Source organism: Abramis brama (genome assembly GCF_963993115.1).
Source record: "Abramis brama genome assembly, chromosome: 25".
Taxonomy (NCBI): Eukaryota; Metazoa; Chordata; class Actinopteri; order Cypriniformes; family Leuciscidae; genus Abramis; species Abramis brama.
In genome coordinates, this window is record NC_139987.1 from 14,492,295 (window position 1) to 14,508,086 (window position 15,792).

At 41.2% G+C, this 15,792-nt stretch overlaps 1 protein-coding gene across 3 annotated transcripts in view; it reads right to left on the reverse strand.

Moving 5' to 3' along the window:
- The window catches only part of auts2a (activator of transcription and developmental regulator AUTS2 a), a 341,760-nt gene that overhangs the window by 47,257 nt on the left and 278,711 nt on the right, over window positions 1-15,792 (reverse strand). For all 3 annotated transcript variants that reach the window (XM_084105172.1, XM_084105173.1, XM_084105174.1), the window contains one exon: window positions 2,905-2,953. In XM_084105172.1, coding sequence (XP_083961298.1) covers window positions 2,905-2,953 — 49 coding nt within the window. The remainder of the gene's footprint in view (window positions 1-2,904; window positions 2,954-15,792) is intronic.

Sequence of the window (15,792 nt, forward strand, 5' to 3'; positions counted from 1 at the left end):
CTGGACAGACCCCTTTCAGACGCATCTTGAAGAAAACTCCAAGATAATTTTTTGTCAGGATATCCAAAGTCAACCAGTCTTAAAATCATAACACCAGCAAATTGGAATCTCACAGAAGTTTTTTTTTTTTTTTTTTCATTTTCTTAAGGTCCTGACTTATTTTTCTTGTGATCTTGAGAAAATGACTGGACTTGAGTAAAAAAAAATGGACTTGTGTAAAAAAAAGTATGTTTGTAAACAGTTTGGTCCCACTTTGAACAGCATGGAGGGAACAATGTAATTGCAAAAGACACCAAATATACATAAATACTGCTATAAAGTCTCAGAATCTGAAAAGAAGTAGTTAACTGGTCACAGTTCATTTGAAGGACCTTTACATGGCTGTTTTCACTCTAACTTGATCCGAAATTGAGCAAAAAGGCTTCTTAGAAACACAAGACGAGGGCGATGAATACACTAATTGAGGCAGGCTGGTTGGCAGCCACCTGCAGGCTATGTAGGAGAGACAGTAATTAAGTCGAACATTTAATGATTCTGCTTAATAGGAGTGAGAGATGGAGCAATGAGGAGAGAAAAAAAATAAAACAAGCAACAATTACACAAAACATCAGGAGGGAGAGAAGAAGAGGAGAAAATAGGAGAGCAGAGAAGAGGGTCTAATTTGGCTAAAGAACATGTTAAGTGGGAATCTATGCAATCAGACTTCCTGAAACTTACAAGTCACACAAACACAAATTAAGCAGAACAAGATCAACTCTAAGATATTTTGTCAGGGCCATGACCTAGTAGTTAGCATATCAAGTCTGATGCATGCAACTCGCTTCTCGATCCTCTGCCTTCAACAACTTTTTATCACCTTCCCTCTCCAGCTTTCAAAATGGCCTACAGACCAATAAATAATCTAAGATCAGTTTTGCTTTGCTCTTGTGGAGTTTGATCTATATATTTCCCCTCAGAGGTGACGGTTCCGTCTCATCTAGCTGTTGAATGTGAGGCATTTTGTGAGCGTCAAACACCTGAGTGTGAAAAACAACAGAGTCTCTCTCGATAGGCTCCAGGCAAATATTGACATCTTTTCTGTTGCCTGTCTCTCTGCTCTTCAGTCCTGTGTTCTCTTTCTTCTTTTGTTTATAAGGGTTATGAGTCTGAGTGACGGATAATCCTCTGTAACAGAGAGCAGCGTCCTGTGTACACTCAGCGTCTTTATCATCCTAAAACCCTCCAATAAAAATACCACAGTTCATTAACACCTGTGCTTTGGAGGACGATCCTCTTTTCTCCATCCCTTCTGCCACTGAAAAGATTTGCATATGGCAAGGCGAGAAGGGGACGTGAAGGAGAGAGGGAAAATACAGAGAAAAGACACATTTAAATGGAAATAGAGTCTGGAGGGAGACGAAGTGGCCTGGCAGTCAGTGAGAAGAGAAAGCATATTTGTGTACTGTTTCCCAAGCGCCAGCTTTTCAGAAGCAGAGGAGGCGGGCATGTGTTAGTTTAAGGCGCATAAAGAGAGTTTTAATCCTTTCAGAGGGGTCGTAATGGCCACGGAGAGGCGTCTCCAGGAGGGAAAGCCTTTCCGGAAAAAAAAGGGTCGCAACTCAGCACCCCTCTGGAACCACACAAATCAAACCTCTAAAGGCCTTCAAAGAGCAGAATGTGGGAAATGTGTTTGGGGTCCCGAGGGAGTGAAGCAAGGGGAAAAAAGAGGAAAAAGGCTTGTCGGCATCAATCAGTCGTCCTCTCTCACGTCCTCCCCGGGGTCAGATCTCTTTCCAGCCTCCGTCGCCCCCCTCCCCACCCCACCCATCATGCTCTCCATCCTAGTAACGCACCATTACAGAGGAATGTGGATTCACAAGGCTGGGCTCCATTATGTTGGCCTGCCTGGGGTTTGTAAAATGGGGGAGCTCAAATTCCAAAGGCTTTAAGAGCAAATTAGCAGTGTGCTGATGGGCTCCTGCTGTCTAAAGACACTGAGGTTTTAAAAGCAACTCAACTGACTCCGTTCTCAATGCCTCGGATCCTTTGACTTGCACGTTCTTACCACAGTCTCAACACGAACAAACTTCCTACGCACATGGCGGGACGTTTACATACACACAAAGAACAGACAGTGTGCACATCGCAGCTCCTCAATGTAAAAATACAAAGCAGGCTTTTAAAATAGACACAACAAACAATATCACACACACGGAGTATCAAGCCAGCAGCAGGGTAGAATTGCTTCTTCTACTACCGTCTGTGCCGCAGATCCAGCACCTTTATTTAGCATTTCACAACTAATCAATTTCCATAACAGAAGCCAGACGCCGCTGCACATGGGACCCAGTGTGTGGCGTTTACACATGCTGCGCGCCTGAAATGGATTTTCTCATTCATCACTCAGCAGCACATTGGGATCTGTTTAACAGAGTGGCTCAGATGGATTTCTCTCAGCCCATACGCTGTGAGAAAGCACGAATACAACACACTGTGTCTGTCAATGGAATCGCAGTCGGCCTCGAGGAAATGCGTTATTTCCCATGCCGCCCCAGAAAGCAAAACACATTAAATGTAATCGGAATGTGATATTGGTAAATAAGGTTGTCTGGAATAATGTGACGGATTGTAGTTTGTCTTGTAACACATCAAAAACTGCAAGCTGGTTCCAGAACTCATACAATACCTACATTATAAAATAGTATTGTAAAGACTGGATTATTTATCACATATTATAATGTTGATTTTTTGGAGATTATAATATTAAAATTACATCTTTAAAATGTAATTTTACATAAAACAACAATCATTTGGAGTATGTGCCTCCATGGGACAGGTATAATAATCTGTCAACAGCAATTTCACTTTTACAGAACTGTAATAACAAGCATATTGGCAGTATGGAATAAAGAAAGACCACCATACCTTTAACTGCAGCTGTGCTGAAGAGTTTCTCTGAGCTGGCATCTGAGCCCTGAGAGAGAGCGACAAAAAGAGAGTCAGTACATCTGCTTCAGAACTAAGCAGGTGGGCTTCATCATCAAAGGTAGCGCAGCACTAATGAGCGCAAAAATTCAGTCTCTTCCCAGAGCGGCCACTGGATGGCACTGTGGCTCCATGCGCAAAACGATGCGCTGCACTTGAAACGGGTTGAACGCATTAACATTGCTATGTTATTGTGCAAACATCCAGCATTGCAATTTACACAGCATTTAGGTAATGAACGCCTATTTAAGTGACAATGTGGTGTCAAAGGGGCATCGGCTAATTCAATTGGTTAACCAGCAACAAAGATAGAACCATTGCAGTCCACCATTAGCGTCTGACCTGGCTCTCCACTCAGTCATTCGAGAGGAAATGATATGTGCACTTTTTAAACAATTTTGCAATTATTAACCAAGACAATAACAAACAGAATATGTTCTGCGTGGAAGTTAACATTCAAAGAGACACCTTGTAGCCTACGTCTTTCATTGGATACACATTGGACACAAAACAGCTCATTTGAAGACAATTATTCTGACAGGTTTAGCAACACTAACGTTATATCCATAACCAGCTCGAGGCAAAAACGATACTGACAAGTTACGACAACCCTCCCAAATATGTGCACATTTTAAGTAGGCTAACGTTACATTTAAAATTAGCTGTGTAAATAAAATGTTAAGGTCATTTAAAGATCTAAAAATGTCAATAATAATGATTATAATAATAACAAGGTGATATGCATTCATTAACACATGACGTCAAGAGATTTCCACATAACGATGCGTTCGCGTGACCGCGAGTTTTTTTTTTATTCAAACCACAACCAAAAAACATCTGGCAACATTCACTGCAGAGATTTCAACTACAATTATTCACAACCAACGACAAGAAAACAGCGCTCCCAATCCTCCAGCCATCGAGTAATCCACTGAAACTGCTTTAAAATCCCCATAAAACGTCGAATGTGGTAACGTTAATCAATAATTTTTTGAGGAATATGAAGGTGCGGTGTACCTTTTAATGTGGCGAGGTTGGCACGGAGGAAAATAAGTCAAGAAATCACTTTTAGTAGGTTTAGTAAATACGCCGTTTCACATTCTGCTTGTCAAACAATGTAACGTTAATCCATAAACAGGCGGCGAATTCCTCTCGCTCCCTTTGAGAGAATGACAGCCATGCAAAATAAGAAGCCTTTTCCCAGGGAAGAAGAAGAAGAAAAACATCCAGAGCTCAAAGCGAGAGAGCCTCCCGGACAAAGACAGACATGTGTCTGGTACCCAAGAGCGCAGAGAAGTGGAGAAATCCTTCAGTTCGCCCCCTTCGCGCGAATTGGCCGTTTGAAATCCTCGCCAACCGTTGCTTCACGGAAGCTGCCGCTTATGTGCTTTTGTGTCAGGGGCGCGCTCAGTGACAAACCATCCGCGCGCCTTTCTCCCGTGCGCTCGTGCAGAGCTAGAAAATCCAACAAAGCGTACAGTATTTTCCTCCTATATGCAGATTTGGATGGAGTAAAACCGCACTAAAGACCCCGACCGCCGCTTCCTTTCTTCGAAATCGTCGCTGGTTTTCAAGCTCGTGTCCTGTCGCTGGCTCCCGTTCCTCGCGCAAGTGCTGCCTGTATCCATACAAACTCTCTCATTGACCCACAGCGCGACCGAGTCCTCCCACTTCCTGATTCTAACCTGACTTCATTCAGCTTCTGCCCCCTGCTTTTTTCTGCCTCGCACACACGGAGCGTGCTTCCTCCGCTCAGCTTCACCGGACAGACGATGGGTGTGAGAGCGCGCGCGGGCATGTGTGTACGGTGCTCAATGAGAGCTACTGGTAGCGGAGTCCTAAGTGCAAACAGGAGATGGCGCGACCAAGAGGGAGGGAGGGAGAGAGAGAGAGAGAGATAGAGAGAGAGAGAGAGAGAGAGAGAGAGAGAGAGAGGGGGGGGGGGGGGGGGGGGACTGGGATAGAATGATATTCTTTCACTCTCTGGCCGGAGTGAGGATGATGTCAGCTACTAATGAATTTCCCAGTAGGGTGCAGCTACTGTGAAGGGGAGGGAGACAGAGACTCTCTTCATGAGCAGCACACACCTCTCTGGTTCCCTCAGCCACAGCCTTCCTTCATTGGGGTTAAAATCACCCAGGCTGACCCAGAAAAGCACCATTTGCCCTGCTGAATAATTAGCAGGGGGCACAGATGTGCAAATTTACAGCTGTTCAAAAGTTTAGTATTTATAAAGATGCAGCATATTAAGACTCATATTTGCTGCAATTTCGCTGTAAAAAAGGTCCATTGTCCACTATCAATAGTGTAGAAAACCAAGCAGTGTTATTTGCCTTTATGTGAAATTCCAGATAACATGAATTCTTGTTGAAATGACAGGATTTTGCCCACAATTTTTTGCCAAGCAACGATAAATGTGACAACACCTTTAGAAAATAACAAGATGGCAAGCTGCACGGTGTGTTGTTGGGACTAACATGGAGGGATATTTAACACCAGGAAAAAGAATTAAAGACTAAACTGATCAACCACGTCTTTAGCAATTATACGCTAAGACCGATCCTAATTGCGTTTCCAAACCGTGGTGTAATATTTACCTTCTTCCCCCAGGGTTTGAGGAAAAGCCTGAAGATCTAATTCCACTAAACCTCAATCCATGGCCACTTAAACCAAAACAATCCAGCAATCTTTAGATAAAGCCGGACATTCCTGGAAAATCTCCTTAATCTGACTGATTTGGGGTCCCGTGGCTTAGCAAACCAGTATTAACCCTCTGCACTGCGGGTCAATGGATTAACAAGGGACTCGCATTGCAGTGACCTCTGACCTTGACTGCCCCCAACAGAGTAAGAGAATGAGTTAGCTTATTGCTGGATGTTTATCTTTTCTTTTCTATATCTCTCACCCCTTCTCCTTGGAGCCAGGGGGAAAAAAGGAGCTGCACACTCCATCAATATAACACCACATGCACTCAACCTCCAACATCTGCCTCAACCAAACAACAGACATGAGTTTATTTTTCTGTGTGAGTTAAAATTAAGTTCAACATGTATAGTCTATTGTGACCAACATTGCTGGAAAAGCAAAGTATTATTACATTATTTGCACAAATTAAAACTTTTAATAATAAAAATAATAAAAATTATTATAATTATTTTATATATTTAAACCAAAAAAATAATAATATTTGAAATTATTATTAAAACAATATCTCAGAATTGCAAAATAAAATACAATAAAAAACAAAACTAATATTTTGTGTTATTAAAACTGAATAGAATAGTACCTCAGAATTGCAAAAAATAAATGTAATATTATGTAAAAAATATTTTGATCATTTAAAAATGATTATTGTTACATTATTATTATTAATTAACCAGAATGACTTTCAGCACCAAAATACCAGTCAATTCTGTGATGTCAGTCATTGGAAATTATCTTTAAACGCTGCGGCATTATCTTCATTCGCCCGCATGAGGAGAAGTGCTTCAGTTTCAATATCTGTTTACTATCAGATGTTTACATTTGAGTGACAGGCATAAGGGGATGATCAAACAGAAAGCTTTTTTGCTCTTAAAAATACGAGATGCGCACAATAGTATCCAACTACAGAGCCGCAGCGCTGATTGATGGAAAAGAAGGCTTGGTCTCAAGCGCAACACGTTGAAAAAGCTGCAAGATGTGGCGAAACGGTCAAAGATATCCATCCAGTGCATAGATTTACATAAAAAACTATTGAAAAGCAGCGGCGGTTACCGTAAACAGCACGGAGTAGTCACGTCATCTCCATACTAATTTTCTGATTGGCCCGAAGCAGACTTCTTACGTCAGCGCGTTCTGACTTCATACGTGCTCATACCGGTAATCTTCATTCTGCATTCAATAATGGTAATTTACTGGTAATGTTACAACTTTCCTTATACTGGTAAATTGCCAGAACCAATTTACCGGTAACAAGTATGTGATCTCATGATCACACATGATCTCTTACCAGTAATTTACTGGTAATTTACCAGTAAAGACTGTATGTTTGAAAGGGGCTATTTATTCATCATATGGATAAACTGACAATAACAAAGAAATGAAATGCAGTGATCCCAAGGGATCAGAGAGAAGTCAATGCCACTCAAGGGAGAGGAGGGGGTAGGCTTTTAAAATACTTCCCCTCACACATTTTTGCCCTCTGCTAATTTCTGTCACAACAAGCCTGAGGTAATCTAGGTTTAGCGCACAGACTTTCAGAATACAGAGGCAGCTGAAGCTTATTAGGTCTATCAGACTCTAAATGAGCTAAGTGCAGTCTGTGGAGGACAGGTTTAGTGCTGCTTAGGGGCCCCCTGCTCCCAGTCCCAGGATCAGGTGGTCAGCTCAGGGCCACTATCAAAAACCCTTGAGAGTTTCCAGGAAACATCATTGGTAATTATCTATACAAAGTGCAGTTATGGATACATGTTCAAGCAATGAGTTCTACTGACCCTTTCAAGCACTTTAATTGCAGTTGCAACAAATATGCCAGGACAAAATTGTAACAGGAAACATTTTCAATTTTATTCAAAATTTAAACAGATCCATGTATCATAATAATATTCTTTCTTTCTTTTTTTTCATTTGAGGTTCACATTTACTACATAATATATTATGCTTGTCATTTTTTTCTAAACCGTATAGTATATTTTTATTTGGACGTAACCGTGGCAAAATTGGTTTGGCTATAAAAAAGGGCCCTTTTTCATCTATATTTGATTAAATAGATATGATTACATTATGATTACATATGGAGCATGTAAGGGGTTTGGATGAGGTGCACCAAAGCAGCCTTCGTCCCCAAAATCAGAGCTCGCTTTCCTAAATGCCTATCATCAGATTTGAGCGAAACCTCAAGCCTGTGATTACCGCTCTCCGCTCCACAATCAACGTCCGGATCTCTCAGCGCAGATTATTTTTAATTCAAATGAAAAACTATCAGACTACAGAAAGCGGGGAGAGAAACAGAGAGAGAGCGAGAGAGAGAGAGAGCGAGAGAGAGAGAGAGAGAGAGAGAGAGAGAGAGAGAAATGGAAGGAAATGCAGCGAGAGAACATGTCGCAGAGTTGCCAAGAAACTAATTTAAAGTGGCAGTGGGGTATGGAAAAGCACTTGGTGAAGCTTGCCAGAAAAGTGGAATAGGAGATCAAACATTAATATGGAGAGTTATGCTATGCATGCCAGTAATTGCTGTCTGTGCCTGTAAAATTCCGCCTATAGACCATAAGCCCTTTCTGCTGTTGTTTTGTCATATTTTATTCCTTTTTCTGGCCTTTATCCTCTGTTTCAAAGTAACCAGAGCTGCATTTTGCCTTTCTCCTTTATACATCCCTCCCATTCCCTTCCCTGCTTTCTTTCCCCCTCAAAACGCATGGTTTAATTTCATAGGAACTCGGTGCTAGATTGCAATCACAAGAGATCGGTACTCTGTTATGGTCTCTACAGCTATTACGGAAGCTATCTCTCATTCTCATTCTCTCTCGTTCCCTTTTAAAATATTGCTGTGCATAAGTGTAACCTGAGGGGATTGGGTATAATGTGTTAAATAGGGTAGCTCTGACCGGCCCTTGTCTGTAATCTCCCCTCTTGTATTCTCTCTGTGCTCTTTTCAGCTAGAGCCTTTGAGAGACACTCAAAAGAAAGGTCCATTTCTAGTGACACTTAAAACTTCGCCAGTCAGGAGGGAACATTGACCAGCTCATCTGGGAGGCCTTCGGGATGGTATTAGTGGTGTGTAAAACACCAGATCGACAATGCTAGCCCAGAGGAGGGGAGAGGTTTTTCACAAGACAAAAGAGCTGCGGACACAGATGCAAAGATGGAGCGATCTGCTTTCCTCGGTTCTTTTCCACAAACAAAAATCCAGAGCGATAAGGCTCCTCCGGTTCCACCGGCAGCCACTGTCTGCAATCTGCTAAGCGCTGCACTGTTCACGAGAAGAAATAATAGGACAGTGTATGTACAGGTACGTGTGTTGTACTGGAACAGCAACACCTTTTGTTGGCTTCAAACCACTTAACAAATTTATACAAATGAATTTGAATGGACCGAATTTTAATTTTTGAGTGAAGGATCACTTTAAGATAAGTGGAAAAAGAGCAAACAAATAAAACTGATTTACTTTTAGAGGTATTTGCCTGCATTATTAAATAATGTCAGAAAGTGAAAGTCTTGAATGCTTTGAAATGGAACAGTCAACAAAACAGGTGAACCTTGAGCCGCGCACACACAAAACTCTAAACGCAAAACTCCAGATAATCTTCCATCTCTCGCTCCTTGTTTACAGGCAGTGGTACAACACTTTTCGCTGCTGAGACTTATCTGTGTGAGACCGCTCAACGCAGCCTATGACAGCTCCTCTAATCTCCCTCCTCCCCAAACACAGAGCGCTGACAGCCGCTCTCTCTTCCTTCCTCAGATTCCCTACCATACATATATTAATCTGTCATTCACACAGCACATAACAGTAGGGGGAAGATGTACACATACACAGCCTGTAGTAACACACAAATATGTGACGTGCAACACACTCATTCAGGGATTTTTAAAAAATTACACTGACAATTGGACGCATCAAGAGAATGGAGAAAGTTAGATACAAGTTAGATGAACATATGTGAGCAAGAAGAAAAAAGGGGGAGGAGGGAGTATGAGACGTCCATCAGTTCCACCGAGACATTAGGAATTTTAAAAGCAAGCTGCCTATTCAGACTAAATTATCTTCGGCTTCCGCGCTTTGTGATATGACCCTCACAACGTGTATCGTTTCACACAGGTCCAGGAAACGCACGCACTTAGCTTACCCAGCGGGAAAAAAAGAGAGTGAGTGTGTAACTGAAGTATTATCAGTTTGTCTAGATACTATCTCCCTCAGTCAAAAGGCGGTTTAGAGCAGGCAAATGGTATGCGCAGTACAATGTTCAACATTATCACCATCTGGAAGCCCATAATGACACGGGCCAGAGTCAAGCCAGTTGGCTGATAAGCACCAGTGCAGGTCTATCCGCTCTCTCGCTCTTTTAAAACAAACTGGACAGGAAAATTGGTTTATCCCTCCTGTCTCAAATGCTCTGGTTACGCCCTTAATATGTTTTCGTCTGTCGTTCACTCAACATATTTTCAGCGGGAAGGAAAGGAGAGAAAAGCAGAGGGCCCTTTTGGTCCAAATTACAGGCATGACTGAGAGTACAGGCCGCTGCGCCAAGAGTCATCTCAGAGCAGTCAGTCACACAAAACAGCCATAAAAATCAGCAGAAAAACCAATACATGCATGAATGCAAAAATAATAATAATAGTGTTTAAACACATCCAGGATTTATTCATTCAAATAAACCTGTGCCATATGGATATTATTTAGTTATATAAAGTAATAATGCACATGGAAACACACATAAGCAAAACATTATGTCATAATATGCGCAATGTTAAAAATCGAATTCCTCCTCAGTATCATTAGGGTGTAACTGCTCAGAGCTAAAAACAGTGAAACCACCACACTGATCTGGTTTGTGGCCATTTTGGTTCAGGCTTATGAAGATCCCTTATTAATACCCCTGATTAACAGCCACCTCAAACTGGCTATGAAAAAGAAGGAAATTATGTTAGGGGTCAGTATAATGAATAATGAATAATGAAAAAAGAAAAGTATCTCAGTTTCCACAAAAACATTAAACAGCACAACTGATTTCAACATTGATAATGATAAGAAATGTTTCCTGAGCACCAAATCAGCATATTAGAATGATTTCTGAAGGATCATGTGACACTGAATACTGGAGTAATGATGCTGAAAATTCAGCTTTGCCATTGCAGGAATAAATTAGAGTTTCAAATATATTAAAATACAAAACAGTTATTTTAAATTGTAACTATTACTGTTTTTGCTGAATTTTTTATCAAATAAATGCAGCCTCGGTGAGCATAAGAGATGTCTTTCATAAATACTTGAAAAGATAAGAAGACTTTCCAAGACTGCTTTTGTTTATTAGTGAGATAAGGGCCGCCAATATTACATTCCTTTTTGAATGAATGAAATACAGGAAGAGATACAGAGCACAGGACAGAGATAGACAGAGAAAGCAAAATAAAGGGATCATGAGAGACAGACACAGAGGGAGGGCGAGCAAGACAGAGAATCCCGCTGTGACTTTAAGGTAAATCACGGCAGGAAATAACCAGGAAGCGTGCCATCAAAATCTGTCTGACCTGCCATAGATCGCTGGGGCCCAAAGCGCACTGGATGACAGCAGAAACATGCGGGCAGTGGGGGGAGGACTAGGTCTCTCAAACGCCCTGTCAGGACCTCTCTGTCAGCCCCAGTGCGCAGCCCCCACCCCCGGCCCGCCTTGACTGACTCACTCCAGGCTTCATTGGTTTGAAATGCTACAAAGTGGGCGTCTGATGACTGGCTCTCTGGGGATCAGAGATGGCCTCAAGACTTCAAACACCAGCAGGCTGACAGGCAGCGAGGGAGGTCTCTTTCCTCCTCTCCGTCTCTCTAACTGCATCTCACCCCATGCCCCCACCAGCCCTGGAGGGGTTTCTAATTGCGTTTCACAGGGAGAGCCCAGCTAAATAAGGTCCTTGTTCTCTCTCTGGCTGCTACCCTGCTGGGGGGCAGAGAGACGGAGAGATCGAGAGGAGGTGTGCCTCCCCTGTGTGACAGAAAGCTTTAACATGTCAGAAATCTTGTGGGAGAGAAAGAGCTTTGATTTCCCTGCAGGTAACACACGACAGAACGAACGAGAGGAATGATGGGGGAGAATGAACAAAGAGGGAGTGATGGGAAGAATGGAATCATCTCTAAAGCACTCGTAACCCTTAGGATGACACGAACGCTTGCGTGCGAGTGTGTAATGCAACAAGGCGATGAAGATGAAGTCAAGACAATGGCACATGAGGATCTACTTTGAAGCTGTCTGGATTTAAATATTTCATGCTCAGCTCTGGCCCCTCCCCTTGTTTGTGGCCTTTCATTATCTCCCCTTCAAAGAGGGCTGGCGGTGGCAAGTCATAGTCCTCGCCTACAATCTGCGCTGGCCTTATCTGTGACAGCATCTCATTAACCGCACACGCCAATTAAAACAATTACTGATAAGAGAGGTGTATCAGAGCCCGCAAACACAAAACAGATACGAGATGTCTGCACTGATTAACACATGTTGTTATCAGGAGGAGCGCTAATCACTGTCTTATCTCGAGTGTGCCGAGCTGCCTACACAAGCAGATGTGATACAACATACAGTATCACACTCTGGATTTTAACCATTCGATTTTCTGCTCTAGGCTGTACAAAAAATAATGTAACGGAAGTTTACTGAAGAAGGGTGATTTTACCATAGTCAACTTTTTTCAAAAATTAAATAATTACATTTATACATTTACAGAAAAGTATCACTGTTTCTAACATTTATTTTAAGTAGAAAACTTTAGTAACATTATAAATGTCTTGCCTGCCTCACCATTCACCTTGCTTTATGTAAATCATCCCTGGCCATTAAAACACAAACAAATTAGTCAACCACTATTAAATTATTACGTAACCAAACAGTTTTGTGACACCATTGACTTCCATAATATTTTTTCTTTGCATCTATGGAAGTCAATGGGGGCCCACAAGTGTTTGGTTACCCATATTCTTCCAAATATATTCTTCTGTGTTCAGGTTTGGAACAACTGAGTAAATGATGACAGAATTTTAATTTTTGGGTGAACTTTCCCTTTAACGCAGGCTTTGAATGTGGCTCGTCCAATCAGATAGAGCCGGAACTGTTTAATAAAGTTGTGTTCAAAGCATTAGAGCCATTATATCATGTTAAATCTCCTCTAAATGAGTCCTTTCAGGGTGTGTGTTTGTATGTTTACGCTCAATCTCCTGTGTGGCCTGATTTGTAAAGTAGATTTCCAGGTGGTTGCAATGCATATCTGTGTGTGTTGTGTTATAAGGGCCGCCTGTCTGGCTGTAATAGAGATGCCTTTGAGAGTGCCTGTACTGAACCCGCGTCGAGTCGGCGGAGGCATTCCTCACGTTCTCGGCACACTTACATCCCTCTGACGAGCTAAATGTGGACTTTGTGAGGCCTCTGCCCCAAGAGGAGAGAAGCACACATTCACAGTAAGATGGAGTTATTCCACTCGACTCCACACGCACGCGTACAGAATGTGCACACATCGCAAAGTGAGTCTAGGGGTGTTGATTCGTTTTTACATAGATTTGCACAGCTTTGAATGGGTGAGAAAGAGTGTGAGCATGTGGGGAGAGTGTTAATATATGTGCATGATATGTGTGTGTAATTTGTATGTGTATGTATGTAGAAACGTGTGAAGGTGAGTTTCCTGTCAGGTTGATCTGTGTGTGAATGTGTGCTTTGTCAGGGTAACACGGCTCAACAGTACAGTTTTTCTCTTGGTCCGGTCGGACCATTAGTGAAGATTATTACATGCTCTGCCAACATTTTCACTGACGCTATTTACATTTTTATTTTTAGTTATAGTTATGTATTGTCAATGTGCCAGAAAAATAATTACTGTGTTAATTTGCAATAATACCAAGAAATTCCAAAGCTATAATGTAAATCCAGATAAATTAATATAAATTGATAAACATGGCCCTTTTTTGCTAGGAAACATCTAATTAATAAATAAATAAATAGTGGGGCTATTTGTCTGAAGGAAGTGGGCAAATTGGATAATGTGTGTTTGTATGATTCAATCATCAGCAGTCGTGTCAGCCTGGCTTAGTCTGACCTCTGTTTAACAACACAAGACTGAAAAACACAAAAACAGAGTGAGAGAGACTGTAAGAGGATTTACCAATGAACACATTATCTACACACACTGACTTCCCTAAAGTCTCACAGCACACACTGATCTAACTGTAGTGAGGGAAAGATAATCTCTGGAGGAACACTAAACCTGGACTAACACACATACAAGAGAGGGCAACAGTTTTAGTGCGTTGATAAGGCAGCATCCCGAAGCTTCAAAAAGCCATTGGGCCTTTGCGTCACTGCGACACTGAGGGAAAAAAAACATGAACACATGCACAGACAATTTTAAGTAAAACCTTAATGTCTGACAGCTCCCACTGCAAACCCTTCTAACAACACATACAGCCATCAGTAGCCAGATGGCGGCTCATAAAGCAAACATAATCTGTGCCAGAATAAAGCTCTACTTTTCCAGGTGCTGAGAGAGATCTCTACTGAGAGTTACAACCAAATGGCACCTCAAAACACGGGCCCTGAGGATATTAAAAAAGCAGGATTGACATTCACGCTTTGTGAGGTCTAAAGACTTTGAGAGTTCAACAACTCTCAAACATTCAAAATCTGTTAATTAGTGTTCGCTAAGGCAAATAAGTAATACTTAAGCAGAAAAGGGAATAGTATAAAGTAATTATAAAGTGAAAAGAGTTTTTGTTTAGATGAAACTAAACAGTCATTTTTTTGGGAATCGAACAACACTAGCCGCACTGTTTATTTGATTCACAGCAAAGAAGCAGCTTATACGAGTCTATAATGGTGGTCTAAGCCATTTTCCATTCTCCGCTTTAAAACCATAAACTTGTAGTGTAACAGTTTACTTTTCATTTGTCTGCTTACAAAAACAAAAATCAAACTTTATCATTTACACTTGATCAAGATTTAATTAAATAAGATTTTACTGATTTCACGGTCAAAAGACTGTCTAGTAACAAACCTCTTCCTCCTCCTAATTAAAAAACAAGGTTATTCACACATTTGTATAATGTATGAAATTGACTAATGCCATGTAATAGACTCTAAATATTAAAAATATACAGTACAAATATTAAAATACAAAAATCACTCTTAATATCCAGACAAAAAATAAAACTCTAAGAGAGTCATTCGTTTGGCAATCAGTCTACATAGATGTATGTTTATGATTCAGTAAAAAGAACTGACTCGTTCAGGAATCAAGACTTTATTGTTATCGATTCACTAAAAATAAAACATAAAAATCATGTTATTTAATTTAAAAGGAACATTGCTAGTCATTGATGGAATAATCACAATACACTTTTAAATGTTAACAGATCAACTTAAGAATAATTTTCTACTGCATATAAAAAAATATACCTATAATACACACATACATATTCTCTCTTACACACACAGAACCACTGTCTGTTCTCCCCAGCATGTGTATCCTCACGGGCCCTGCGGTGGGAACTGTGGTGTCAAAACAACATTGTCATTTTTTTCCTCACTTTTCCGTGGTGTTGCTTTGTTCACTTGGCCGTGTCTGATTCCCCCCGCTCCTTTCCTGATGCATTTTTCAGAAGTTACGCAGCAAACATTGTGTTCCAACGCATCAAAAAGACTATTTAGAGCTCCCAGGATTAACAGCTCTTGTTAAATCGAAGGTTACACTTGGCACAACCATAAAAAATTGAGCAGCTAACTATATTAACCAGGCTGAGCGGCGTGAACTGCATTTAAAAGATAACACGGTTTCTTTTAGCATTACTAATTCATCCACAAGGCCTGATGGTGAAATGCAAAAACACTGGGATTCAGAAGCTCACACGAGTGGAGACATGAATTGAACATGCTCTCTCTCTGTGTCTGTCTCACCCTCAGACCCGAAACATCGATTTCTCCCCATGTGTCGATACGTCTTCACTCACAAAACACTCAAAACAAACTATCCCACCACGGAGAGTAATTACCCAATCACTGCCTCTGAAACTGATAGAACAAATGCTGAACAAGTGTCTCAGGATGCTGGGAATCCACCTTTGCTGGATTATATTTGCACACAAACTACCCATGAGTGCAG